The sequence below is a fragment of the Epinephelus lanceolatus genome, chromosome 3, assembly GCF_041903045.1.
Source record: "Epinephelus lanceolatus isolate andai-2023 chromosome 3, ASM4190304v1, whole genome shotgun sequence".
Taxonomy (NCBI): domain Eukaryota; kingdom Metazoa; phylum Chordata; class Actinopteri; order Perciformes; family Serranidae; genus Epinephelus; species Epinephelus lanceolatus.
The window spans coordinates 41,046,747-41,072,753 of NC_135736.1; the positions used below are offsets into that span (position 1 = coordinate 41,046,747).

The window sequence follows — 26,007 nt, forward strand, 5'->3', positions numbered from 1 at the left end:
GGTATCACCCTTTGAATCGTACTAACGGCTGTGTTCCGCGTGACAGCCTTCAACAGCTGACGAACTTGTCCTTACCTTGCGTAATGTTTTGTCCTTGATTCGACACCAGGAAGCGAGACCAACAGGCTAGCTGTTACTGTTACCGCGATGAAAGCACAAAAGAACCAGAAAACATAACATTAATGGTTCGGATTTGACCATTAACGACCCAGTTAAGGAGCCGTTCCACTGTATTTAAGGATTAACATCGCTGTAATTCGCCGCGTATACTGTTGGGACTGATAGCTAGCTACCGTTTAGCCATCTGGCAAGATTGTCGCTTGCTAACGTTAGCAGCTGGTTACCGTTAGGAAGTTGACGATGGCTGTGGCGCATAGAGGTTGTGTTGTGGCTGGATATTTACTCGCACTGCTGCTGGCTGGGTGCAAAGCGAGGATACACAAGCTCACTTTAAAGGTAAGGTGCCTATCTCGCAAAATGGAGCCATGCTAGCTAGCTAGTAGCTACGCTAGTTGTTGTCCTCCCGACGGCGTTTTAGTAGCTAGCTAGTACGCTTTAATTAGCCCTGACAGACGGTGAGTCAAATGTGGTGCCGTGTTGTTGTGACAGTGTAAACACTTGGTAATTATGTAAAGTATTAAAAATGTGACTTATGAAGATGATGACAGGCATATGAGCTCATCTCCCAGCAGTGGTGGAATGTGAAGTTAGTGCCGTTAACGATACATTTAACGTTACTCAAGTACTGCTCTTAAGTACAACTTTAGGGTACTTGTACTTCACTCGAGTACTTCGTTTTTCTGTTACTTTATACTACAATGCCACTATATTTTGCAGGTAAATATTGTAGTTTTTACACCATTACATTTATCTGACAAGTTAATTTACAGGCTTAGATTATTAATAGATAATAATCCCACTTATACATATCTATAATATATAATATAATGTAATAGGTTACATGTTAAGCTACCAGCAGCATATAAAGTCATCAAATTTACCTTACCATTTATATCTTCTCTCTTAATTCTTTTATTGCAAATCTATCCTTTATCATGTTTTATATGTTATTGCTCTGTAAAGCACTTTGAATTGCTCTGTGTACAGACTGTGCTATACAAATACAGCTGCCTTGCCTCGCCTTTCCCAAAATTATCCCCTCTACAACAGCTCATCTCTGACACTTTTTATTTGTTCTCCCTCCCAGAATGAAACTCGGTTTGCCGTCGATCTCAACAATTTTGGTTTCTATGCCAATGGGACTCTGGATGTCAACCTGCTTTCTCTGCGCCTCCCAGAGCAGCCGGTGAATTACAGCCTCTACCCTGTAAGAGCTGTTTGTTTTTTATGTGTGTGTGTGTGTGTGTGTGTGAGTGTTTGTTTTACGTGGCCTACTTGAACTTTTCAACAGGTGCAACCATTTTTTCATAACGTTTTTTACTGAATAAATGAAAAGGAAGAAATGCAAGCTGAGATGCATTTATATTTGTTATAAAAGACACGGCTGGTGTTATTCTCTAATTATCTTATGATGAATCCTGTGCAAACACACAAACCAGTGATGAATTGATCATATGCTGAGTGCCGTAGAGCTCCCTTTTGTTCAAATACACATCAAAAAGCCACACTGTCACTCAACGTGACATTTTTCTCTCTTCAGAATCAGAACCAGCTCTATTGGCCGAGTATGTGCACATGCAATAATTTGAATCAGTTTTTTTGTTGCTCTCGATGCACATACACAGAATAGACGTATAGCTAAAAACACTGACAGCATAGCTGAACTAGGTAACATAACCACTTGACTACCATAAACACTGACTGCTACGCACATATATACATATATAGAAATGTATAGAATGATATATGTTACAGGTTGAATTATATACATGAGGTAGGTGGATATGATAGTGTATACAGTGTGCTGGGATAATGTTTGACATATATCCAAATGTTTGCAGTTTGTATTTAAGTTATAATACATATTATATATTACCAAGACCATGCATGCTTTTGAGTCCATCCCACATTCATCATCCTGGTGCAGTAAATCCCGTTACTGTTTTACTGTCCACTGTCAAAGGTATAACATGCTCCAAATATTTACTCAGGGTTCAATGTGGATGCCTTTTTTTTTTTTTTTTTTTTTCCTTTTTTAATGACTAGGCAGGAAAGTGGATCAGAAATCTGCTCACCCAATCAATTTGTACGTGCCCCTGTACAAATTGTTTTATTTATTAACTGCCATGCAAGTGAGATGGTTCTTGTTGTGGCACTCTAATCACATTTTTTGGAAACCTTACGTGCCTTTTAAAAACAGCCCTGTTTTATCCGCCTTGCTCTCAGTCTTGCTGAAACTGCACAATAAAAGTGAGATGAAGCGAGATGGCTTATTAATTAGCTATTTCCATCAGTAGCTCCAAATAAAATAATGTGTTTAATTCCTTTTTTATCACTTGCCCAATCAGGCAAGTGTTTTGCTAGATTTACCAGCCTGACATGGCATGTTACTCACCCCGGGGCATTCAGGCAATCTTCAATTGTTGAGCCCTGTTTCCTAAATACTTAATAGATTGAGTTGATGGCTGGCAGGAGGATAAAGACAACTGCCCAATCAATTTAAAACGCTGCTAATGTTGTCAGGCAATGTTGCTAACTGCGCAAGGAAAATAAATCTCTTAACAAGTTGTCACCAAGAAGTAATAAAACATGACAGTAAAATAGTCTGCAGTTTGATATGCAGGGCATTTCTTGAGACTCATCAATGTTCAGACTCATCATCACATCAAAATTATGGATTGTTTCTCCAAACATGGGGGAGTGAGGTGTGAATGGAGGGAACTGAATGGTTGACAAAGTCGTAGAACACTGTCATGTAGCAACATTGCTTTTTTTGAAGAATATTAAGGAGTATTTGATGAGAATAATTTGGTTAATTTTCAGCAGTTAAGTTGATTTAAAATGAATATTTCAGACAAATCTTTTTTTAGTACAGTGATAATAGGTTGTATAGTTAAGATAAAGAGCTCCTTGGATTGACATTCTTGTTTGTTATACTTTATACCCTTTATTAGGGCAGGCTGGTATGGAGAAAATCAAATATCTGGATATTTAATCTCTGTCAATATTACAACAGTATTGTAGGGCTGAGTATTGGTGCTTTCACAAAATATTTAGACAATGAAATTTTTTGATAAACAGTTATCAGTAATGTGAATATAATGCCCAAGACAAATAATAGATCAGATGAAAATATAGTGTATATATGTATTATATATGTATCGCCCAGCCAGCCCTTCCCTTTATGAACATTGCTGTTATTCATCAAATGTTAATGTCAAAAGGCACATATCAATTATCACTTAGCTGTGCTATTTTTAAGTTGAAAAAGTGATATAACCTCCATTTCAGATTAAGACAGTTTCTGCCTTGAGTATTCAAAGTGCACTGTGGGCGGTCAGTTTAGTAGAGTGATTGTTTTCAGCAGCAGTGAAACATCAGGCCAACTCAACACAAGAATCACAGAGCAGTGAACTAATTTGCATTCTTGCTTATGGGCTGACTGCTTTCACCCGTAGTGTTTTGACTGCTGATTTTACTTTGGCCATTGGATGTTGCCGGAAAACATTGGGAGCTCTTAAAGGGATGGTTCAGATCTTCTTCAGTGGAGTTGTATGGGGTACTTATCCATAGACAGTATATTACATAGTAGATGTCAGCTGGCACTCCCCTAGTTCGGGGAAGCAGGCAAGAGTCTGACATGAAAGCTAAGCTATGTCCTGCTGTGGACGGGGGTCAGCTACAAAACATTTTTTAGCCACCAAAAATAAATTCCCATCCTAAAAAGTCAGTATCAGTTTAAGTGTATGCTGTATTGAGAGTATTGTCACTGCTTTACCTCACCATCAGACAGTGATACGTGATACAAAATTGAAGCTGGTATATTGCTCTTTTCAAAGCCAGACTCCATTCAGAAAAACTGTGATTTAACATTGCTGAACACAGGAGCTGCTGGTCTACTGCTGCCTTGAACTGTTGTTTTGTTTGTGTTATTGTGTGACTTTGGTTAAAGGGTTAGTTTGGATTCACCAAAGTCACACAATAACACCAACAGACTAAATGATCAAGGCAGGGGTAGACCAGCAGCTCTAATGTTCAGTGAGCTAAAATTACTGTTTTTCTCCATGGAGTCTGGTTGGGCATAGATGGAGAACTAAAGATGTTGACATCGGCCCCGTCAAAAGCGGCAGTGAAAATCTTCTCAGTATAGCAAAAACCTAAACTGTTGATGATATAATTTTTTTTTTAAGGTGGCTGAAACATGCTTTATTGCCGGCCCCTAATCCAAAGCACTACGTGGCTTTGCTTCTGTGTCAGACTCCAGCCTGTTTCTCCAAACTGGAGGCATGCCGGCTGACATCAACTTAATGTAATACACTAACTATGGATAAGTATTGCATAAAACCCCACTTCAGAAAATCCAAACTGTTCCTTTAAATGGAGCCAGAGTTATAAGATATGAAGTGCTGAATGATGACACGGTGAAATACTGTATACTGGACATCATGTGCTTTTGACCCACTGAATGACCACATTTATAACACTCTCTTTAGATTGGTTTCAGCCTCTCAAGGTCACGTGTGAATGGAGTCTTGTCCTACACTGTGAGTACATCCAGCCATAAACATTTCTGTAGAATATTGCACATGGTTATTTCCAGACTTGCTTTAAGTAGTCATGCTATAGTGCTGTCCTATGTTATGAATTCAACTAATGTAAGATACTGATGCTTAAAATTATTGGTATTTCAAGGGCAGGCTTAGTCGTGAAATGTGCAGTTGGTGGTTCAGATTTGATTATTTGACTTTTCTTTTTGTTCCTGGAGGCGGAAGAGACCGAGACATGCCCACTGACTCTCACAAAGCTGACCAACAACGAGCCTCTCATCCTTTTTCTCATCGATATCAGCACCCTCAGGTGTGTATGTCTCAGCACCAGTGTTCACAAAGTCTGTATTACTGTGTCCTGACAGCCTAACGTGAAGGGTGACTATGTAATGTGTGTTTGTGTAGTGTCAATGTGAGAGCTATGGGTGATCAAGACAACATCTTGCGAGCAAAGCCAAAGGGTGAATCGCCTAAAGGTCAGTGCCGCTCACACTTTACATCTCTCACAAAATCATTCAGCGTTTTGCTTCTCTTTCATATTTAAGCACCAGAATGAATCATTTTAAACTGACTTAACTTTGAAATATCCTGTGAGAATTTGAAAATAGCTCAATTGTACCACCAAAGAATGTGACGGGTAGCATTGTGTGTGTTGTACCTCTATGTGTTTCCTATAGGCCAGAGGAAAGCCAGGCAAGCTCTTGCTAATACTGCTGTTAAACCCGGGGATAAACAGACAACAAATGGAGAAAACAATGCAGGTCAGACAGACAAGAAGGCTGACAAGAAGGCTGTTGAAATGGAAAATAAACCTGCGGTTGCAAAGGAAGAAGTTGAGACAGAAGCAAAGCCAAAGCCTTCAGTAGAAGCTACTGAAAAGGATGAGAAGGAATTCCAGGTAAAAGGTGTTTGTGTGCCTTTTTCTGTTTCTGTGATATATTCTTAAACATCAGTTTCTAATCTGTGTTTGCTTCTAGCTGGGGAAGAACACCCAGTTTACTCTAGCTCTGGACAAAGATAAGGACACAGGTTCATACAAATTCAAAGTAAGCACATCTTTCTTTACTATTATTCGTGATGTGAATAGTGTTTGATGTTGTTGACTGTCGTGTGGCATTTTTTCCGTCCCTCTTCCACAGTTCCACATGGTGGTGGGGATGCTGGCGGAGGGTCTGTACAGCCTCAAGTTCCACTACTGTCAGAACAGGGTGCAAGGAATCAAGCTACCCTACTCATTTGCCGTAAGTCAAGTGTGTTTGTGTTCATACGTGCATGCTCAGGTGTGTACATGTGTTTAACCTGAATGTATCCCCTGCAGGTGGAAGTGATAGAGGAGAATCCAGGTGGCTACCTGTCTGCAGCAGAAATTCCTTTGTCTCGCCTTTACATCGGTATGGCCGGAGTCTTCTTCACCGCTGCCATGATCTGGGTGTACACACTCATGAAGCACAGGTACACATGCATGCAGGCACACTGACATGAAAGCTTACAGTATTGTGTAACAGAATCTTGCAGTTTCCGTTATTTAAAGATGCCACATCACTTTGTAGAGTCTTGAGGGCTGTTTGCTGGGTAATGTTAATATCCTGTTAAGCTGTTACAACACCAGCATTGTAACTACACTAAGAGTCTGCAGCCACAGTGGCTCAGTGAAGCTGTGCTGAGGCTCAGTGTTGCTTTGAGCTGAATGCTAACAGCAGTATACTAACATGCTCACAATGACGACGCGGACTCCCAGATATAGCGGGTATACTGATTATCATTTTACTATCTTGTTAACATGCCAGTATTTGCTTATTGGCACCGAACGTGATGAGAATGTCATTAGTTTTATAGGTTTTTGGTCATAAACCAAAATATCAGACAAATAAAAAAAATTGACCTGATAAAGACGCTAGATGGACACTTAAAGTAATACTTCACCCCCAAATCACCACTTGTGTATCAATTACCTATTAATTACTTACCCCATGTTACATTAAATTCTGTAAGAATGTTTTTCTCACATGCCTCTGGTTAACAAAGAATCCAGAAATTGAAAAAACTACTGATGAATTAAAGTAACGGGAACATTTAACAACAGCAAAACTATATCAAAACATCAATTTACAAATTCTCACATAATTCTTGCAGTATAATCTCATTCTCATAATAATTATACCAAATAATTCTAAAATACAGAGGACCATCTCTTTGGAACAACCTGCTTCCATGTCTACAATCATCATGTACATTATTATCATTGAGAAAACATCTTAACACTTCATTGGTTTATGTAATTTGTTTGTGTTTTTTGTTGTTGCTGTAAATTGTACATCTTTAACAATTTTGTAATACTTCTTAGTAGGGTTGGGTGATATGGCCCTAAAATAACATCACAATATTTCAGGGTATTTTTGTGATAACAATATTCTTGATGATTTGACAAGTTAGAAAAAAATATATATATAAATCTTATTATTTTATTATTCATTTAAGAAAATAGAATTGCAACAAAATCAGTGATTTAGTTTTACAGTTTACTTTAAATATTCATTAAAAAGTAAAGAAAAATAATCTCTCATTTCTTTAGTTTGTGAACAACAACTGTAACTCAGAGTGACATTCAGATTCTGTAACAATATTAATAGTTCAACAAAATAATATCTACCACAAATTACACATTTAAACAGCTCCCAAATACAAAAAAATGACCCCTGGGATCTATATATATAAATCAGCAGGTGATTTCTTTTTTTTTTTTTTTTAGTAAAATCCTAAATGGCTGAGTTGGGTTTTTTTTTCACCTGAACCTTTATGCTCTGCCATTTCTCCTCTAATCATCACGCTGTAACCTGTGACAGGCTGTTATGATACCACAACTATGGCACATTCACATATATGTAGGTCTTTGTCAAGCCGCAAGCGCCATGTAGGTTTACATTACAAAAGTTTGTGACAAATGAATTGATGACACCGACTCCTGTGTGCACACGGCGAGAGAGGAGAGGAATAGATGCTGTGCTGCTGCCAGAGGAGCCGCTGAATGAGTTCCTCTGCAGAGAGGGTAACTCGCGGTAACTCGCTTAAAGAGTCTGAGAAGTCCGGGGCTGTTCATAAAACATTAGAGACGCCTAGCCTAACGATGCCACAGTTTATTCAACACTACTGGAGCTTCTCCTCTTTTTGGAACCACTATGGATCGCTAATAATATCGCTTTCAGCCATGCTTGTTGTTGCCAGGTAATGCTGCCATATGTCAACAGCCCGAAATATCAGGAGTATCATGATATGAATTTTTCATATGATAATAAAAAATATACTGGTATTATTGTGAACGAGATGATGTGGCACACCCCTGCTTCTTAGTCTGGAACTTTTATTCGATTATGCAATCTTAGTTTTTACCCCTTTCTTTTTATGTATGATTGTTGTTATTTAATAAAGGAGGTATCTTCATGGACCATTTTTGGTGTCTAACCTGTCCTGCACAATGGTTTAACTTTTAATTTTTATCCCCTGTATTTTCTGTACATAAACTAAACTAAAGTACTTGTACCCCAAAACAAAGGAACATGCCAAAACTTGAGCTGTGTGAATGATCACTGTGTAGTGGTACCGATGTACTACTATATAAAATATTTTAACCTCTGCCCCTATGTGCTATTTTACAGGTACAGCGTGTTTAAGATCCACTGGCTGATGGCAGCACTGGCCTTTACCAAGTCCACATCATTGGTTTTCCATAGTGTAAGTACGCCAGCATCACAGAGCAGACTGTTCTCACCACTGTAGTATCTCATCTTTGTGTTTGGCTTTTATTGCTATGTCTGTCTGTTCTGCCTGCACTGCTCACTGTGCTCACAACACACCTGGATTCTTTGTCTCTCTCTCTCAGATCAATTACCACTTCATCAACACTGAGGGGCATCCCATTGAAGGCTGGGCTGTCATGTATTACATCACACACCTGTAAGTACCATTTCTCCAGATTATTAAAGTTATTCAAGATTCTGTTTTGTGTTTAATTCTTACAGTTTATATTGATGTACATTCCAGGCTCAAGGGGGCGCTGCTGTTCATCACACTGGCACTGATCGGCACCGGCTGGGCTTTTGTGAAATACATCCTGTCTGACAAGGAAAAGAAGATCTTCATGATTGTCATCCCTCTGCAGGTGTGTGTGCACGAGAAACAGCATGTGATTGTCAACATTCAGTGAATATGTTTTGGTGACCCACTCCCTCGTCGTTCTTCAGGTCCTGGCTAATGTCGCCTACATCATCATCGAGTCTACAGAGGAAGGCTCCAGTGAATATTATCTGTGGAAGGAGATTCTCTTCCTGGTCGACCTCATCTGCTGCGGAGCCATCCTTTTCCCTGTTGTCTGGTAAGTGTGTGTGCAGTCTGACTAATTTGTATCAGTTACATTTTCCATTTTAAAAAATCCATTGAGAAATTGAATTAAGACTAGTTTTGGGAATGATGCATACGCAGTTGGCTGTTTCCACAGAAGCTAGTTATGATGAGAGGATCTAGTGGTTAAACTGGGCCCTGCATGTTGTAGAAATATGAGTCAATTTAAGTAACTGACAGCAGCAGGAAAGAGGCAAGGTTACCAGGAGATAATGTTGGAAAGCAGGCGTGATGGTGGTGGGCTGGATGAGCGGCCCCCACCAGCCAGTCAGAGCTAAGTCAAGCCATGATGTAAGTTCCCTTCTTCTCAGCCGACCTACATCATGAATAGCAATTAAAACAACGTACATTTTCAGTTTGTAGTCCAGAATCTCAAGTTTACAATTACAGAAACACTGATTGATTTTTTTATCATGAAAAATTCATCTAATAAGTGTTACATGAGCCGTGCATGTGAGTTAACCCATAATGTTAAATAACATGTTCAGGCTGTGTGCAGATGTATTTGTTGTTTTCAAACATACCTGTCTTTGTAGGTCCATCCGTCACCTACAGGAGGCTTCTAGCACCGACGGCAAAGGTGAGAATTCTGATCAGTTTCAGCCCAAACGTGTTGGGCTGTATTACTCATTACTCGTAAACCTTTAAAAAATAATATTATTACTTTTTCTTACTACACCCCGACAACAGTAGTTTGTTACAGTGCATGTTATATTACTTTTCCATTATCTTTTCTACTCAAAATTCAGACATTGCATGTGCATCTTTGTGTGAATGTCAAGGCAGTCTCCTCTAAGTGCAGCTAAGGCTAGATAGCTTGCAAATAATTTTTTACCTGGAAGTCTTTGTTTGCCTGTGACCGGTATTTTCCAGGGGTGTGATGGTTCACAAAATTCCCAGTTTGGTTGGATACGATACAGTGGTGTCACGGTTTGGTATGTTTTCAGTACAACATGTAGAAATGCCAGAGGAATGTCCTTAATTTAAAAAAATTTGAATGTATAAAAACTAACATAATTTAGGCTTTTGGGAGTTGTATTTTTTTCAACACAGCAGGAATTAGGGTCTGACTGAAATGGGCTCGTGCAAGTCTGGTAAAGCATAATCAATGATTTCTCTCTGAACACATTATACTTGAGAATTGTGTAGCACTGAATGGTGGAGTTTGACTAGTAAACTTTTTCTCACCATTTCTGTGTCCATTTCTGTGTTTTTTGGCCAAGCTTAAAAGCATGTTCGTTTACGCAGTAGAGCCATCCTGAACATAACCCCCTCCCTACTATATAAAAAGTATGTCACTGCCGATGTTAGAGGGCGTAGTATCTGTCGTTTCTATTGCCTACTGTGTGTTGGCTGCAAGGTTGTTGCATCCAACAGTTACATCCGCCAGCAGTTACTGCTCAATTCTGAAGGTGTGTGCGTTGTGATAGTGTTAGCCTGCTAAACGAGAGGCAATAGCCACACAGCGGCTCTGGAGCACAATGTTTTGGTTTGGAGGTGAGAGGGGCAGACAGCATGTCGCCCGCTCCATGTGGGCTGCCTTGTTGAGCATAGTGGCAATGAAAACGTTTTGTTAAACATAGTTTAAGCTGTATATTTCCAAATGTAGTAGAATAGTTCAGCTTATTGTTCGGTTTGAAATGCGTTCTGAACCAAACGCTCTGTATGGAAGGGTTCAGTATGCATACGTGTTACACCCCTTGTGTTTTCTCAAGGAACTGTCTGAGAGACGGCGCGTCAGTCGTGGAGAGAGGAAACATTTAATCCACCACATATCCAGCCACAAGCTCCATTAGTTCTTTGTTGCTAGTAGCCTTGTTTTCATGATTAAAATCCAGGTTTGTTTTTTAGTTAGCGTAGGACTACAGCCATCTTCCTTGGCTGCAGAGGGCTCACCTTTGGTGGGTGTATTTCCATGCGCTTCACGTTGTTTTGCTGGCAAGTACAGTCGGTGTTTCAGGAGGTTTAAGGTTGTGTTTTTCACAGTGGAAAGAGTCTTAGTACCGCTACCTGGAACAACAGTGTTCTTCATCTTTCCTCCAGAAAATGTCAAAGTCATGGGAGTATTACCAGCTGCTGAATGTAAGAGTTTCTGTCTTCCAAGCTAGCTTGCTGCTTTGTGACTTGCATATGCGACGATTACGAAAATGAACCCAGGGATGTGCTCAATTGTTATTATCTCAAATCAGTAGGGCAACAAGAGTAAAGGTTTTGAGTAAGTGTAATATTATAGAGAAAAAGTTGAGTCCGCACACTAGATACAGCTCCAAAGATTTAATGTGAATATCACCACATGTGACGTTTCGGGCACAGGCCCTTCATCAGATATGAAACTGGTAAATAGACACACCTGCTTAAAACAATGTCAGGGATCACCTGATTTGTACCAGTTTCATGTCTGATGAAGGGCCTGTGCCCGAAACGTCACATGTGGTGATATTCACATTAAATCTTTGGAGCTGTATCTAGTGTGCGGACTCAACTTTTTCTACATTGATGCCTCTTTGTGGTCCAGCACCTAGGCTAAGTCTTTTCTAGGATGTGCATGTCCTTTTGTTCTCTTTAAGTGTGATATTATAACTAAAATTCTACTAGTAATTTGTTACCCTAATAATTACAGGCAAAAGTAATATAACTAACGCATTCCTGCCTAACACTGAGACGTTTGTGTTTTTGTTCTGTTTTTAATTAAATTGTGTCCTTGTCTGTTTCAGCTGCAATGAATTTGGAGAAGCTCAAGCTCTTCCGGCATTATTACGTTATGGTAAGAAGGCATTCAGCTCGGCAGTATTTCTCCTCTTTCATCCTCATCCATCCATCTTTCCATGCGTCCACAAGAGCTGACCGTTATTAGATTGTCAGTGAAATTGAAATTTCCAAGCACAGTACTGATAGCTTGATAAGCTTGCAAGTTGTTGATGTTGCTGATGATGTTTGAATATTTCTTAATCAGACATGTTTATTATCTGATTAGCATCATCCTTCAGCTGTACAATGAATTATACTGAGTCACAGTGTTTGGCAGGGCCACACCAGGATTCTCATTCAGCAGAGTCACTGCTGCAGAGCCACAACTGCTTTACAAACAACCCCACGTACTGTTTGACCATTTAGACAATGTGCACCATTGTTCTTTGTCACAAGACAAGTTTTACTAATCTTGAGTAAAAGATTCAGTTTAGATAAAAACTGTGTTAGTTTAACCACCCAGCTGTCATCTTAATGTCATTTTTTGTAATTCTGTGTTCATCTTTTTAGATTGTGTGTTATATCTACTTCACAAGGATCATAGCCATCCTGCTCAAGGTCACTATGCCTTTCCAGTGGCAGTGGTGCTACGAGGTAAGGCGACAACAATGTTGAATAGCAATTTGACTTTATTACTTTAATGAGCACTTGTTTGTAAAAGGTCAGAGGAATCTTTTATCTTACACTGACTCAGCGATGACTAGGCATAATTGGCTGGAGGTTTTACTTGGATGTATGCCAGTAGGATGTTTGCAAACACATACTCAGTGCCATTTATTATTCAGCAAATAGACAAGAACACCAGAGGGAGGGTATTAGGATTACTGGAAGGAGAGAATGTTGTATTGATTGAATCATTCAACCTTTTGTACATCGACTTTAAGAATGAATAACAGCACATGGACTTAGATATTGTTGTTTGACTGGTCCGATGCCAGTAATATGAAGCTTGTTTGCATGGTTGGGAAGAAATTTGTTTATCTTGGCAGAGCTAGAGGCTGTTAGCTAGAAGCAACTGTTGAGCTGCAGGTCAACTTTGAGCACACACTCTCATGTTTCTTCAGTTTCTGGTGGAGGTGTCTACTCTGATCTTCTTCGTGTTGACGGGCTACAAGTTCAGACCAGCATCCAACAACCCCTACCTCCAGCTTCCCCAGGATGAGGAGGATGTAGAGGCGGATGAAGTGTAAGCAAGCACCCTACACTGATTTTGCTCAGTATTTTCTCACATTATTAGCAGGCTCATGGCACTACATGTCTTACACATTGTCAGCATAGGCTGTGTCATGATTAGGGTCACAAGAGCAAATACTTAGGTACCAAGGTGATGGCAAAAGTTTGAGAATTGGACCATACTGATTTTTCTCTAGTAGCATAGGCACCGTAGGTACTGGGTCCTGACCACTGACAATGCAGAAGCATTCCTAAAAAAAAAATCAGGCAAAGGATTACAAACATAACAGCGAGAAACTGAAATTGGGATTTAATATTCCAGTCTGTCAAAGAAGTTGGTGCCTTCAAAAGCGCAACTATAGACTAAAAGAAGATGGTGATGACGCTTTAGTTACCACCAGCTTTCTGAAGGCGCTAATAAATTCACCATAGCTGCATGTGACTGTGTGTGCTGATCTTTGTGTTTCGGACCGTTTTTGCAATGAAGCTCATTTCAGTAGAGGTGCATTTTCACCCCGTAAAGGTGCTTTGAGAATGACTTTGTGTACAGATTTAGCGGCCACTAAAGCCACGCAGCCCTTCTTTGAATTCGCCCATGAGAATAAAGCCAGCTTTTTTTAGTTTACATCAATCAGGAACAAAGTTTGATGAAAGTTAAAAGGCTCTCTAACTGAAGTGCTGTTGCTCCTCTGTGTTTCTCTCTGTTTGCAGTGTGACTGAGTCAGGTGCACTGGAGGGAATTTCCAAAGTCAAGAAGACGTGTAACGGACGCGAGCGCCAGAAAGAGTCCACCTTGTGAGCAGGAAGCTGCATCTTTGGGGGTCGGAGGATCCACTAAACTTCCCCATGCCAGCCGGTACAAAGGGGTGCACATGGACCAAGGCTCCCCACCCCCAGTGACAGCATTCCTTTCGAGACTCGTAGAGTGGTTGCAGTGGTCGTGTCCACTGTCTGGCTATGCAAAAAAAAAAAAAAAATTAAAGACTAACTTTGTTGGACGCTCTCCAATTCCTCTGAACACTCCACCCAGAAACTCTGAAGGGTTTCAGATGGAGACGAGTCTTTGCCACATGGATGATGGGTGGAGACACGGAAAGGAGCTCTGATGTTCTTTAGTTTTCACTTCTCTCTCTCTCTCTCTCTCTCTCTCTCTCTCTCTCTCTCTCCAAAGATAATTATCATTTTAGAGAAAGACTTGCTTTTGGGTGCATTTATATTGGCTATTTAATACGGTACTTCTGCGAGCCTCTTAGTTGTACCTTTTTGTGGGTGATGTGAGTACACGTATGTGTGAATGTGAGACAACACAAGATTTGGACACAACCGTTTTCTTCCCTTTGGAGACAGTGGCCCTTGCTCAGGTAAAAAGGCTAATCAGTATATATTTAAAACTTAGGCAACAATCTGAACACGTTATTTCTTATTCCCACGATTCAGGGGTCAGTAATGTTCCCATCGCTCCTTATACAACTTCATCACCATGCAGTACAAGTTATGTTACTTTTTCCCATAGGATTGATTTATATATTGAAATATATGGAAGAGGTTGTATATTTCAATATATTTACTTATTGCATATTGAAATGTTATATTTCAGTATTATTGTTTATGTTGGAGAGGTAAGAGTTCCTCCCAGTCCGTCACATGGACTGCTGCTGTAATTTAGTGCTTTAGTGGTTGAGGTCAACTCACATCTCTGTGAAATCAGCCCTAGATGGTGACACGTGAAGCTCTTAATGAACAAAGAGGTTGATGAATCAGTCTCTCAGATAACTAGAGCAGTGGCCCTGATTACGTTCAACGACGGCCTTGGGTTTTGTTTTTTGTTTTTTGTTTTTCCCTCATTTGGCCACACTGTGCCAATCTAGGCAGAGAGGTGACCTAACGGATCATATTTGAATTTGTCTGCTTTTGGTTTTACCTTCTTGCTCTTGATGTGAAGCTTATTTTATTAATTATTGATGACTTATTGGTGAAAGATGAGAAAAAACGTGTGCAGCCGGGCAGGTTAGATGGCCATTTGTAAATAATTTACAGAGACTGTTGATATAAAAGGAGACACATAACACGTCGTAAGAACTGTGTAGAGGCTTTATAGACAGTGATTCAGGTGGTTCATTTTAAATGGGATGGGTTGATTCCTGTAATAGAAGGAGGGCAGGAGTACATGCGAGGAATTAAGGACAGACTACTGAGATTTAACCACAGACACTCCTGTACAGGTATGAAGGAGCTACACTGTGATTACAGACTGTTAATTTGTCTCCTGGTACGAACACAGGAGGTAACAGTCAGTACACAAGTTGAGCAGAGAAGGTTTTGTGCTTGTTACAGAGGACAGTTTGATGTCTGTGTGAATTTTCACAATAAAGCTTGTGTTCTGGAAAGGTCTCAAATGAAGCTGTTATGTCTATGTTTTGAAGCACTTTTTTAAAGTTGTCATTAAAGAATTAATAATCCATTTCTATAAAGACAGGGCATATATAAAAGAAGGGCAGTCAAAAGCCCCGTTTCCACCAAATGCTGTCAGTATGGTACCTTTGGAACCAACAGTAACCCTTCAGACATGGTACCTAGACCCTAGAGTTTCCACCACAAACAGTACTCTTAAATGTCGGCGGGGTTGTTGTCACTCGGTGCTCCATCCAGCACTAACAGAACAGGCTGCAGTGAGTCTCTCTCCATGAGATATTTAAAAATGGCGGGTTTGTGCATTTAGTCCTTCTCAGGCAAGCACAGCTGTCCGGAGCCCACAGGAACAATGCTCCGCAATGCTTTTTTTTTTTTTCCTCAAAGTGAGGATTAGAAGCCTCAACTAGAAGTAAAAACTAAAAGATGCTTTGTGGTGTCTAGCAGTGAATACTGCAGATTGCAACCAGCTGAAACTTCTCCCAGTGAGAATTCCTTCAGTGTTAATTGTTCAGGAGGTTTTTATCAGGAGCCAGATCATCCTCAGATGTCTCTTCCTCTCCAACACAAACCGATTTACACCAGTTAAGCCACTGAATAGGGCAGTTTCATGTTACAAGTTTGGCACATCGTAGATTGGCTAGCCCAACACCTGCCAATGTGTGCTCACCTTTTTTCTCTTACAAAATATGACCTTGAAGTTCAGGTGGTTTTTACTGAGAGCCTAATAATCCACAGAGGTCTCCTCAACAAAATGAATGGACACAGTAATTTAAAGTGGTTAAAACACTGAATGAAGCAGTTTCGTGTTAAAAAGAAAATCAGTGTTTATCCAGTGATCTTGTTACGGACTGGCTGCTAACTACAGTGGCTGACAAATACACAAAAATACAATGGCTCAATGTAGAACCAGTGTTTTGTTTGTCTATTCTAGGCTACTGTAGAAACACAGTGGTGCAACATGGCGATGTCTGCACACAAGGACCCGCCCCTACATACTTAAACAGCTCATTCTAAGATAACAAAAACACAATGATTCATATTTTCAGGAGATTACACAGAAAACATGCTTATTATATTCCATGTATACCAATATATCTCCTGAATCCTACACACTGGACCTTTTATGTAGAATAAACTAAACACAGTGGTATGGTCCTTTAAAGTCTGCTTTTTTGGCACAGCATGCACCTTCCATAATAACTCATCATGCAGCTGATTATTGTTATATTGTCTTAACTATGCAAACATACTGCAGACCATTAACAGCCCACACCAGAGCAGTTTAAATGTGGAACTTCTCATGGTTAAACACTGAAGGATTAATGATGGCGGATTCTCTTCATCTCACACTGCTGCAGCACTGGAGGTGAACTCTTGGTTGTAACAGGCACATATCATCTGTCCAGTGTTGGGCCAATAGTTGGCAGGCTGGTCGGTGCCAGCTCAGCTCAGCCCAGCTCAGCCCCTCCCTCCCTGCGAGTGTCGGGTGGACGCTGCTGCTCACTGCAGTCCGCAGTAAATCCACCGGAGCCCGTCAGAGTGCAGCAGACTGCAGTCTCCATCACACCGCTCCGCCTCCCTGCACTCCCCTGGCAGGTGTTAAGGACACGCACAGCGGGGCCGGGACAATGTGAGTATCACCTCTTATATATCGGAGTAAATGAATATCTCGCAGGTATATTAGGAGGAATTTCTCCAGGAATGTTTGACCATAGCTGAGGTCTATTTTTGCGACTTTTCTGCAGCGATCATGCACAGGTAAAGTTGATTTTGGCGTTATTGTTGGTCGGTTGTGCTCGCATGAAAATTAAAATATTTAATAAGTTGCTGTTTCTATACATAGAACAGCAGATAGACATGATCTGATTGTATTTCTAGAAGATTAACCCTATATTTAAATTATTGTAATTTAAAAAAAACAGTCTCGGCTTTGAATTCAGATGTCTGGTTATTCTAAAGAGTAATAAATGTTATGATGAAGGGGATATTATGAGCTACAAGACCTTGTTTCTCAATGACCTCAAAACGCCTTTGATTTAGAGAAGGCATGCAGAGCATGATGATGCAGCAGATCTCTCCCCTCGTTGCGTCGCTGTGAGAGCAGGAAAACGTGTCCCATTTCATCTCTGCAGTGCAAACACAGGAATGCAGCACACTGACGCGCAGACTGACACACACATTCACTCACTAAGCCTCTTAAAATCCGTCAGTCAAACATTTTCCTCCGACGTATAATTTTTTTTATCATTTTTGTCATCGAACAGTATCAGTCACTGGTCCCTGCCACAGTGTTGCAATAAGTATGCAGACCTTTTACTTAAGTTAAAGTAGCACAGTATAAGAATTTTAAAAGCCCTGCATATAAAATATTACTTAAGGTACATAAGTATCAGTAAAAAAAAAAAAATGTATTTAAAGTATCAAAACAAATGCTCATTATGCAGCATGGTCCATTTCAGAATTAAATCATATTACTGGATCATAATTACTGATGCATACATTAGTATAATAAACATGACTAATGTTGCAGCTGCTATAGGTGGGGCTAGTTTAGCTGCTTAGCTACTCAAACATAATAGGGGAGAGCGGGGCACAACTTAACACATTTTTGTTCGGGCTGAATGTTATTAAAACTGTTTGTTTTATTCTAACAACATGCACATCTCTGCTACAAATAAACAGTAATTGTTTTTTTCTAGAACTTACCTTTCTTCTACAATTGTGCTGAGAAGTGGTGGAAGTGAAATGTTGCAACGTACCCCATGGGTGGGGTTAAGTGGAAGAGGCAGAGGGTTAGTTGTAACACTTGCTGGAAAGGTCTGTTTAACTCGATTAATTCAACACAGTTCTATATAGGTCTCCATCTACATCAGGGGAAGGATAGGTATCCATACAGGTATCCATCCTTCTGTCAGTCTATCATCCATATTCAATGGTTGGACCGATAGATGTCTAGGAATGGGTAACCTAGATCCACATGTCAAAATAAGAGTATCGACTGTAGGAATATTGACTAGACTGTGAAACTGTGTCAATAAGATACCTGACAATTAAATGCAAAGTATATCTCCTTAATTAAGAACATTCATTCAAACTGAACAGAAGTTTGAGGTGCAAAAATAGAGACAATGACCTATGACCTGGCTTAATTGTAACACCACATTACAACCCTGCTGTGTGTTCATTTTATCAAGCTGAGCCAACACTTGTTGGGAGTTGGTTACATAGTTCAAAATGGTGCTGTGTTTTAGGCAACAAGACAGTTGTTACGATGATATATGGTTGGATTCAATGACTTGCACAGACAGCTGAGCAATTGAAAAACAAGTATGACAAAGAAATCTCCACTGAAACACGTCCAATCTGTGGAATTTTGTCACTGTTTGGAGGTGTTGTGGTCAACTGGCCGGAAGCAGGAAAGGATTGACCCTGTGGAACGACATAAAAAGTCCATGTTACAATTTACCCCGCGTTAGGCTGTGCCCCACGCTTTTTACAAGTTTAGTACAAGTACCTCAAAACTGTATTTAAGTACAGTACTTGAGTAAATGTACATAGTTACATAAACCACTAGTCGATTCACTGTTATTCTTTAAAAGCATTTTAAATGAAGACGCTTGATTTGTACTTGTGTCTTTCCTCAGGGCTTTCATCTCAGTCTTGGCGTTGTTGGCCCTAGTGGTCTCTGCTGAAGGAAGTGTTGGGTAAGTTGATCGCTTAAGATAGAAACAGGTACCACATGACCCCTAAAAACCCCTCACAGGTAAGGGAAATGACATTGATGATATTGTTACAATGCAATGTTCTGCTAGGAATCCTTGGGCCCCTGGTATTCATGTGGATGCCCCTTGACACGCACCACCCACTCAAACATTGCTGCAGCTCCTCGTGGCAATGCCACTCCCTGATGGCAGTGCCCCACAAACACTGCTCAGGAATGGCCTAAGGAATGTGACAAAGAGCTCAAGGCATTGACTTGGCTTCTAAATTTCCAAGGTCCCAATCCGATCAAGCATTCATGGGACATGCCGGTACCCTGGAGCCAAGTCTGATCCACAGTGGGGCCTCCTTGGATTGGACTTGGCACCAGTGGGTCTTTTCAGTCCTGTGGGTTGCGAGGTGGGGTATTGGCATGTCAGAGGGATGCTCAATTCAATTTGGACCTGGGGAATTTGGGGGGGGGGGGTGCACTTGTGCTTGGTCTGTAGTCTCGCCACCAGACAATCAGACATCTCCGCCTTCTGATAGTCTGGGGACACTCCTTTCTAAAGTGTGTTTAACACACCGGAGGAAACAGCCGGCAACAAAGCAACGCCTCTTGCATTTTTGAAAAGGACACGCCCTCACAGAAATGTGCGCTCCCCCTTTTCTCGTCTGCAAGGACACAAACACACAGATAGCTTGAAAATGGATGCCGAGAGATTTAACTCCGTTTTATCAAACGTGTGCTCAGTCCACAAGATTGTGGAAATGAAGGACTTACAGCGACTTGAGCCATTTTGTACCGCTACACGTGTTTCTAGTCGGACTATGTTTACAAGCAGAAGAGTTCAGCGAGCCACCGAAGGACCGCCCTGCGGATTGACTATTGGTGCTGCAACGCAGGGAGTTTTTTTTAAACTCTGAAATTGTATCCGCCCATCTAAACACAAAATCAGGGAGAAAGTCATCAGTCTTTAGTTAAGCAAAGCGTCTAAAGACTAACTTGTGAGTCTACTTGGTCTGCAACATTTTGATGGGTGGTGCGTGTCAAGTGGCATCCACATCAATGCTAGGACTAAAGGATTCCCAGCAGAACATTGCATTGTCCCAAGATGATCATAATTATTATTCACTTCATCTGTCAGTGGTTTTAATGTTCTGGCTGATCAGTGTATAAATGATCATGCTTTTGCTGATATTGCCAAGCAACTCTGGAACACCATCTACTAAAGTCTCTGAAAAGCCAAATCAGTGCCTTTCCTTAAGAAGCACAAAGCATTTTCTTTGGCTTTTAGTTCAGTTAGATTCTCCTCGTTTTAATATATTGACTTTTCTATCTCATTTCTTTCCCATTATTTCTTCATGTAACTTCTGTTGTCAAAGGTTTGCTTGCTTGCTTGCTTGCTTGCTTGCCAGCACAGGGTCTGACTCCAGTTCATCCCAAAGGTGTCGGATGGGGGTTGAGGTCAGGGCTCTGTCCAGGCCAGTCACGTTCCTCTACACCAAAACTGGAAAACATTTCTTTATGGACGTTGCTTTGTGCAGAAGGCTGCTGACATGTTGAAACAGCAGAGCATCTTCCCTTAAACTGTTGCCACAAAATTGGAAATGTACAAATGTATACAAAGTTAACAACCCTGTCCATCACTCTGTTACAGACCGAGCACCAACACCAGCTTTTGCACCGAGTCAAAGGAATGTCTGGAATATCAGCTGGTCTGCAAAACAGATGAATATGAGGTGGGTGAAACTCCACTCAGACAGCACATATATCTTCCCATCACATCACTTCAAAGACAATTTGTGATATGTGTGTGTTCAGGTGCGACACTACAGCCCCACTCGCTGGGTGTCAACAGACGCCGAAGCCTACTTCATGGGCGTGGGTGCAGCCATGGCTTTCAGGAGACTTTTCCAGTACATCACTGGAGCCAATGAAGGAGGTAAGGACAGGACGAGAGCAGACAAGCAGCTTTAAGAGTGCGTTCATTCTGCGTGTTATTCTGTATGTGTGTCTGTCGTCTCGCAGGCATCCAGATGGAGATGACTGCCCCTGTCCTGGTCAAGATCCCAGAGGAGACCAAGATGTGGGAGCCGGCTATCTACTCACTTAACTTCCCCCTGCCGGCAGCCTATCAGGAGAAGCCGCCCGTGCCCACCAATGACAAGGTAAGCGAACAGATGGTGAGGGAAAGAGCCTTGAGGTGCATGCTGAGGCAGATTTTTTTCCTCCCCGGAATTGGTGAGTCATTCCCTCAAATGCTTTTAGTATCTGTGTGTAATTTGATCATTGATTTAAGGTCGATAGCCTTAATTGAGGTACAGCATTCTGTGATGCTTTCACTCAATCAGCAGAACAGAAATAGACGATGCTGGCTCATGATGTGTCAATGCTGCTGTCCTTCATCAGTCTGTGCAAGACTGCAAATGCACATGGTTGATTTGTTTGATCCATCAAAACTGGGCTGTCGATATCCACAAACATCAAACTAATTAATGACCGAAATTTAATCAGTCCAGCTATTTTTCCAGGATCTCAATAGTCAGTTTCACTTTTTCTGCCTTGTGTTTTTGCTTTGGACTCAGTGTGTGTGCTCTTGTCTCTTTGGAACAACATTTTGTATCTGAGTCTGTATCTGTCTCCTGTGATGCATCATGTGTCAATGTTCGGCTGCTGATGTTGCCTCTGTGTCTCCTGCTCAGCTGTATTTTACTGAGATGCCAGAGATGGATGTCTATGTGAGGAGTTATGGAGGCTGGATGCTGTCAGTCACCTCCAGGCTTCACGCTCATCTGCTGACTAAAGAACTGGCGAGGGTTCGAGCTTCCTACAACCACAGCTACCACTATGGAGTCGGCTATGACAGGTATCACACACAGTACTTTATCAATTCAGACTTTCGTATTGGTAGATGGGAATCACTTATGACTATTTCACGTTCTAACGTTTTTTAATATTCTGTGTAATTTTCCAAGTAAAGTATGTCATAAAATAACGTTATTAAAAAAGTTTAAAAACCATATACTTTGTAAAAGTAATGGACAAAGCCACCGTGGAATCACCCATTGGTTTATGGACTCCAGCACTGAAGCCATGAGTTTGCCATTTTGGCCGTCGCCATCTTGGCTTTTTGGAGCCCGACATGACCTTCTTTAACAACAGGGTGGAGCTAACACATGCACTAGCTGCTAGGTAGCTTAATTAGGACGGTAGATTACAGTCTGTGGTTAATCGCTAAAATGCTAATGCTAATTTTTGCTAGCAAGAATAACAGACTTTAAACCAGAAATTTAACATTAGACTCCTAAGAGGGTCTTTTAGTACAACCAAACACTGAACAAGACTTTTTTAAGCAACCAAAATGTTACAGTTAACTTTTACTTGCTGAAAACACGCTGAAATACACAACCTATACTATATGATTTGGGTGCTACACCATGGTTACATTACCAAACTAACATTGTCTAATCAGCTAATTTCCCTGTACAGTTATCTTGAACGGGGAAATTAGTTTGCCATTTTAACATGGGGGTCTGTGGGGTTGACTCGTTTCTGGAGCCAGCCTCAAGTGGCCATTTGAGGAACTGCAGTTTTTGGCACTTTTGCATTGGCTTCATTTTTCAGCCCCGGAGGTTGCTGCTTGTCTTAAATGCTTTGCACAGTTGCAACAAAATTTAGATTTCAGATGCACAAACCTACTCTGGGTGTTTCTGTAAAATGTAGCAGCCTTTCACTTTCAGGTGTCACAGTACCATCATGATTAACCTAATAAGCAATGACTGAGGTGACCTGTAATTTTGTCATTCAGAGGGCTCATGTTGCAGAGCAGGAATGATTTATATTCCCACAATAACAGTTGCCATCTGCCAATCAGCAAAGCTGCCGCTATGTGTATTTTGAAATCACAAATTTCTAAAATTAACTAATTTAGAAGATTGTGTAGCCTGAGAGAATCAGTCATGATGGATTACATTATACACACACGTCACTCTCTTCTAACTGTTGTGTTTGTCTCTCTTCCTCTTTCTTGTGTGTGTGTTTGTGTGTGTAGTCCCTTGAAGCTGTTGAACAGGCACAATGAGGTTTGGTACGTGGCTGAGGGGGAGCTAGTTTGCACGGATCCGCAGGAGCCGACCCCTGCGCACACACCCAGGCCAACTCAGACCAACTCACCCACAGACTCTTCATCTGACCCGCTCCCTCACACACTCTCTGATTCACTCTCACTCACTCCCTCCAACCCATCCTCAAATACAACATCCAACGCATCCTCACCAACGCTGTCTGACACCCCCGCTTTCCCCCCATCCAACGCTCCTCCCAGTCTATCAACCAACCTGCCTGCTGACGCCCCGTTCAGCCAAACCCCCACCTCCACTCAGATCCTGCTGGACTCCACAACCAACTCCTCCGACCCCGCCTCTGTGAGCCCGTCCCTGGAGCCCCAGTCTGACGCCGCCCTATCGAACAGCACAGCCCACAGCTCTCTGGATACACAAGCTGACAGCAGCCCCGTGGTCGAGCCAGTCGACGCTCATTAGCAACAGTCAATTTGATTTAAGCAGCTATTCCAGGTATATTAACATGAATTCTAAATAGAAAAGAAGCAGTGGAGGTGTTGCAGAAAAATGAGTGAAAGTGTGTGATAGAAGGACAAGCCGTTCTCTTCCTCCTTATCTCTCTATTCCTGTGTGTTACACTAACTCCTCCTTATGGCACTTAGTGTTTAACTATATGTTCTGTCACAGCTTTGCACCTGCAGCTTCCTGTATCAGCAGACACATGCTTGTCCACTTTGTTGTTCTAAGCTTGTCATACAGCTGCATCATAGAATTAAGTCAGATGTATGTATTAGTTAGAAAGTTAGAATTCGAGGTTGTTGTGTTGAGTGACCCAGCTAAAGCTAAAGGCAGGGATAGATGCCGTTTAAGATCAGTGTATCCCTAAAACTAACTTAGCAACTAATAGGACTTCAGTGGAAATCTGTCTGTAATTGGTAACTAAAGCTTATGCTGGGACTAACCACAGAAGCTGACATATCAGAGGAAGCTTAACAACCATAATGTGTTCTCCTGTAAATGAAGTTTGAAGCTGTAGTTAGTGATTCTTTCAAGTTTCTGTCAATAGTTTCTAGTCATAACATCCTACATACTTCTTCTCTCTGTTTAGCTTCATGTCAGTTAATTTGATATTTGTGGCAACATATTGGTGAATCATTTTAAATTCGGTGTGCACATTCATTGGGATCTTTGGCGCAACTTAAACCTAAGCACTAATGCAGAATGCCTTTATATAAAAGTAGAGTTTATGAAATTATTACTTTTGATCGAACCTTTTTCCCCAGACATAGAGATCGAAAGTGCCTATAAATGCATATGTTTTGCAAAACGTATTGACTCAGTATTTTAAGTCATTGTAATGACACTAAGCAATTTGATTAGATTTTTTTGTCTCCTAAAAATCAATGAACATATTCAATATTCATTAAAAATTTAAACTTGAATTATAACAAACTTATATGAGATAAACAGTATTCTGTGTAGCAGAAAGTGGATTGTCGTTGGATGTAACCTTAGTTTCACTGTCAAAAGTTCAGCAAAAAGAGTGATAAATGTTTTTGCATCTTTGATTATCAGTAAATCTAATCCACACAGGTGTAAACATTTACATTAACAACAGATTTTTTTGTCCTGCTAACTAACCAAATATTACCTAACAGTCAGTTTTGTTTCAAGCTAGTACAGAACAGCAATATTCATACACGTAAGCATCAGTACTGTACCCCATCAGTACTGGCGTTAGTTATCTTGTTCACTGTTTCCACGATAAAAACCTTGAACCTTGAACCTTCCCCTAAAATTTTTAAGTCTGTGTTATTTCATGCTTTCACACATTGGGGCATGGTGTAAAGTCAGGGTTGACCTAACCTTAGCAATTATAAATGTGCCTTTAAGTAAGGAGAAAAAGATGGTAGGAATATCTAAATAATCCTGGATTCAGAAACTTTCCAAATGTTATATGTGGTAGGAAATATATTTAACATGTTTGTCAGGCTCCAGAGATATCACTGAGTTTTGATAAAAGACATTGAATGTTTTCAAAACCGTGTTCGTTTCTAAAGGAAATCCCACAGGTTACTTATGACCTTGTTTTTGCACACTGTACAACATAAGGCTCTAACTCAGTTCTAGTCTGACTCACCAGATGCAGGTTAGGTTCATGCAATAAGCCATGCCTGCTTTCTGTCAATTGTTGTAAAGATCTACAATGAATAAAACAACTGGCCAGTCTGGTTTGATTGGCCACATATTTTGAAACATCCCCAGTCAATCAATACTTGAATATGTTCTATTTTGCATTGGGGGTCTGATCTCAGACCATCCCAACTCCCCACTGCATCAGCAAACTTTCTGGTGCCGCTGTCAACAGAGCTGTTCTCCTCCCAGAGAGTCTACCCACAGCTGTCGCTGTCTTTAATTTAGATATGGCAGTGTTAGCCGTGTGATGCTAACAGTTAGCCCTGTCACTGTGTGTGTTCCCCACTGACTCTCTTTTGCAAGTGCAGCATCACTGCGATTGTGATTGGTTTAGAGAATCAAAAACAAGCCACAGTATTTTTCTAATATAGCAGAATGGTAATATGGTGATGGGTCTAGCTACATGAAATTAACTAAATTCTGACCAAATGTTAAATCCTGAACACACTTTTCTACATATCTCTACCTAGAAAATTAGCCCACAACAACCCCTCATTGAAAGCAAGTAAGAAGGAAGGACTGCTTCAAAGATCCCAAAGAATCATGCCTGATCAACCAATGCAATACAAGTTACATCAGTTAATAAATTATCTATGCGTCTCTGAGCTACATACTGTGTTCTGAGGAAGGTGCAATAAAAAACCATAACAAA

General features: G+C 40.8%; 2 protein-coding genes across 4 annotated transcripts; both read left to right on the forward strand.

Annotated features, from left to right (window-relative positions):
• Nucleotides 1-96: 96 nt before the first annotated feature.
• gpr108 (G protein-coupled receptor 108) lies at nt 97-14,147 on the forward strand. Of its 2 annotated transcripts, XM_033624714.2 has the most exons (19): nt 97-456; nt 1,208-1,327; nt 4,614-4,664; nt 4,886-4,977; nt 5,073-5,143; nt 5,345-5,565; nt 5,645-5,713; nt 5,807-5,908; nt 5,986-6,119; nt 8,321-8,396; nt 8,545-8,618; nt 8,706-8,823; nt 8,906-9,036; nt 9,599-9,642; nt 11,106-11,144; nt 11,777-11,826; nt 12,321-12,404; nt 12,875-12,996; nt 13,695-13,960. In XM_033624714.2, exons 1-19 carry the CDS (start codon nt 361-363, stop codon nt 13,780-13,782), a joined length of 1,782 nt encoding a protein of 593 aa, XP_033480605.2. In that variant the 5' UTR covers nt 97-360; the 3' UTR covers nt 13,783-13,960. The 2 variants fall into 2 exon arrangements, with proteins under 2 accessions (XP_033480605.2, XP_033480606.2); XM_033624715.2 differs by lacking the exon at nt 11,106-11,144 and having other exon boundaries at nt 13,695-14,147.
• Nucleotides 14,148-16,892: 2,745 nt separating this feature from the next.
• On the forward strand, nt 16,893-26,007 carry soul5l (heme-binding protein soul5, like). 2 transcript variants are annotated; one of them, XM_033625166.2, is made up of 7 exons: nt 16,893-17,025; nt 19,040-19,099; nt 20,756-20,837; nt 20,920-21,040; nt 21,127-21,266; nt 21,801-21,964; nt 23,150-26,007. In XM_033625166.2, coding segments are annotated over exons 1-7 (1,059 nt in total). In that variant the 5' UTR covers nt 16,893-17,023; the 3' UTR covers nt 23,640-26,007. The 2 variants fall into 2 exon arrangements, with proteins under 2 accessions (XP_033481057.1, XP_033481056.1); XM_033625165.2 differs by having other exon boundaries at nt 17,012-17,153.